This window comes from Porites lutea, chromosome 6 (genome assembly GCF_958299795.1).
Source record: "Porites lutea chromosome 6, jaPorLute2.1, whole genome shotgun sequence".
NCBI lineage: Eukaryota > Metazoa > Cnidaria > Anthozoa > Scleractinia > Poritidae > Porites > Porites lutea.
The window spans coordinates 18820648-18823904 of record NC_133206.1 but is presented as its reverse complement, the minus strand read 5'-3'; the positions used below and the strand labels follow the sequence as shown (position 1 = coordinate 18823904).

Here is a 3257-nt window from a genome sequence, read left to right as displayed (position 1 = left end):
CTTTCACACTCAACCTCTTTGGGTGGTGTTACGTAACCCAAATCAATCCAGGATTTCTTCTCTGCCAGCCCAGTGTCCTCTATGTGTTTTCTTTCATCTGACGAATCAGACGAATCACTTGTTGATGTGTTGAGTTCTTCCTTTAAATTTTCAACATCTTCATACTGCTCCTCTTCATAATACAGCTCCTGTTTTTCGACAAGGTCTGGCTGTGGATTTTGCTCGTGTGTGTGTTCTTGCAGTAGCCGACTATGCCCTTCTTCTTCGAGCGATCCTTGTGGTTGCAGACTGTCTTTGCTTCCGTTAGATAGAAGGTTTCCCATTCCATTCGCGGTGTGCGGTTAGGGAATCTGTTACATGCAAAGCATCTCACAACAAGGTTTACCTGGCTTATCTGCCTGTCTGCAAGTCTACAGGCTGCGTTTGTCGCACACCGTTCTTCATCCGTTAGAATGTTCTACATTTTTTTGTGTACGTCCTTTCTTTAAAATCATGGGAAATGCACAATTACGTCAGTTTACTTCCTTTCCATGAAAGGAAAGTCGAAAAGTAGTTAGCCAACGAGAGCATCCGGTTTTTGGGGCTCGAATTTCACCCGCCGGAGGGAGAGAAGCGACGACCAGAAATACTCTGCGATTTGCAGATTTACAGGCTATGGTTTAGTTCAGAATCGTGTTTATAAGAGAAAAGAAACTTTGCAACACAAATTTGTTTGCGTCGAGGCATATAAAAAGGGAGAAGGCCTCACTTCCGGTTAACGTGCGCCGCCCAAAACCATGAGAAAGTAGGGCGAAGTACCAAAAAATATTCGCGCAAGGGAAAATTAAATGAAAAAAATTCATGCACGCCAATTAACCCTGAAAAATATTCATGCTACGGCCTGAAATATATTCATACAAGGAATTTGATAACGAAAAACAAATTCCTGCGGCTCAAAAATTCCTCACCCCCCCCCCCCCATAACGTTTCTAATGGTCCGTTCCTAAGCTCCCTATTGTCCGTACAGTAAAACCGGTTGACTCTACTGATTTTACCAGTAATTGTGTTTCTGTATTTGTTATTGTGATAAAGTCAGTGTTTTTTTGGTTAAGTCCGTTGCTTTTGAAAACTGGCCTTTTATGGGGAGTCATTAGGCCATGGATGCGGGACTTCCAAGAATAGAAAGGGGCGTTAATTTGAATACAGTGAAACCTGTATTAAGCGGACACCCTCGGGGAATGCTCTACTGTGCGCTTAATACAGGGTGTCCGCCTAATACAGGTTTCGATAGATAACGTCATATGAGGTGTCAAATGCCATTCAAATGAACAGTGGAAACGTTAAGAATACCCCAGACTTTGACGATATACGTTTGCATTAATTTCTTTTTCAAAGTGGACCAATTGATCATAAACATAGATTGCAACTCAAATTTGAAGAAATCAGATGAGTGAAACAAGCTCTATACAAACAAAACGAAATAGAAAACAATACTGTACAGTGAAACTCCGGGGGGGTACTTTAGGAATTTCTGGGTGGGGATGTGCCGCTGGGACCCTGGAACCCTTAACCTATACCAGAGCTAGTTCAGCTGAATTTTGCTACCCTATACTAGAGTAAACTCCCCAAATCCCCCCTATCCTAGAGTAGCTGTTTCCCTTGTCTAGATAAAATCTTCAACCAACTGATCATTTTCCTGAAAAATGATACCCTATTCTAGACCCAAACACTCTGATTTATATACCCTATCCTAGAGTAAACTGCCTGAAAACCATACCCTTCACAGCGGCACATACCTATATAGCCCATATTTGGCAGTACCCCCCCCCCCCGCCCCCCCGGGGAGTGAAACCAATCAAATAAGTTCGTCAAGTCACGTTTTTTTATTGTAAAAACCGAAAAAGTTGTGGGTGGAAATTCGAGGCAATCTTTCGCATTTCCGGTGTCTGGCATGTTGCAAGTATCCGTTTAATACAGGTTGGTAACAATAGAAATGACTATTCTAGGTACTTTTTAGGTGTCCGCGTCCTCTTAATAAAGGTTTCATTTAAAGTAAATAAGGGAAATAACTTTTGGGCCTTCGGCTACTGTACGCTTAAGAGAGGGTGTCCGCTTAATACAGGTTTCACTGTACTGTAATATAAAAATCTCCAGGGTCGCTGGTTTACCCGAAAGTGAGCTTTTATTAGAAAATGTTTCATTGTCCCTTTTGAAACAAGTACACAGGAGGGTGAGGTAGGAACTTTGATCTCAAACTCATAACTCCTTTGTGTGTCAGTTCTCTGCCTAATTGCGTGTCAAAGTTTTTCCGCCGATCTTTCCGTGCACTTGTTAGATAGCCTTCCCTTTGTAAACTTAGCAGATAACGTTCCAAACGCTCTGATGGCGACAAATGTTGATTCAAGCTTCGAACAATTATTGTACCTAGAGACTCATCCATGGTTGTCTGATTCAGCCGCTGTGCAAAGCTTGCACTGCGAAATGAAACCTTTTTTCGTACTCTCGCCTTTTCTCTGGTCAGTGCTGAAGAACAGACGCGCTTATCGCCAATCAAAACCTTTGTAACTGTCTCTACAGGAGCACTTTTGACACGCCATGAGCTTTCCGGACTTGATTTTAAATGTCTTGAGCTTTTTCTCGTCTCTTTTCTCGACACAGGTTGTCCTTTATCGTTGTACAGGTAGAAGAGATAGTTCGTAGCTCGCTGCCGCGAAGCTATGAATTCACACTCTTCGTTAGTGAAACCAAGGTTAGTTATGCCGCGGCGACAATGTGCAAACTCAGTAGCTGATATTCTAAGGAGACCTCTCGAGTTTTCGTTCAAGCAGTTTTTTGACTCTTCAGGTGTGACTGCAGATTTTAAAATAACAAAAAGATTATATTTACAGTCAAAAAACACGGTAGTCTGAGTTGAAAGACGTGTAGAAGGAAGGACAAAAAGGGGGATTGGAAAGAGAAAATGAAGGTTCCCTCTCCCCGCCCTTTAACCATGGCTTTTCTTTTTTTCTCCTCTTATCTGCCCTCCCCCGCCCTTTACCCAGGGCTTTCGTTTTTTTCTCCTCTTATCTGCCCTCCCCCTCCCCGCCCAACCCACGCCAATCAAAACTATAAAATTGCAGTCATAGGAAATAGTGGGAAAGCTTAACCGACTGGTTGCTTTGCGACCTTTGGATTTGCTGTTTACAAAGAGGACATTAAAGAACAGATTCTATCAAAGTAAAGTTGAATACATGTTATGGAGTTTTCGACACGATAGCCATGGAAACGTATAAGGTCAT

At 42.4% G+C, this 3257-nt stretch overlaps 1 protein-coding gene across 1 annotated transcript; it reads right to left on the bottom strand.

The window, feature by feature from the left end:
* Nucleotides 1-2066: 2066 nt before the first annotated feature.
* Nucleotides 2067-3257, bottom strand: LOC140941978 (uncharacterized). The gene is made up of 2 exons (XM_073390976.1): nt 3246-3257; nt 2067-2884 (listed from the first exon to the last, which is right to left on the bottom strand). Exons 1-2 carry the CDS (start codon nt 3255-3257, stop codon nt 2177-2179), a joined length of 720 nt encoding a protein of 239 aa, XP_073247077.1. The 3' UTR covers nt 2067-2176.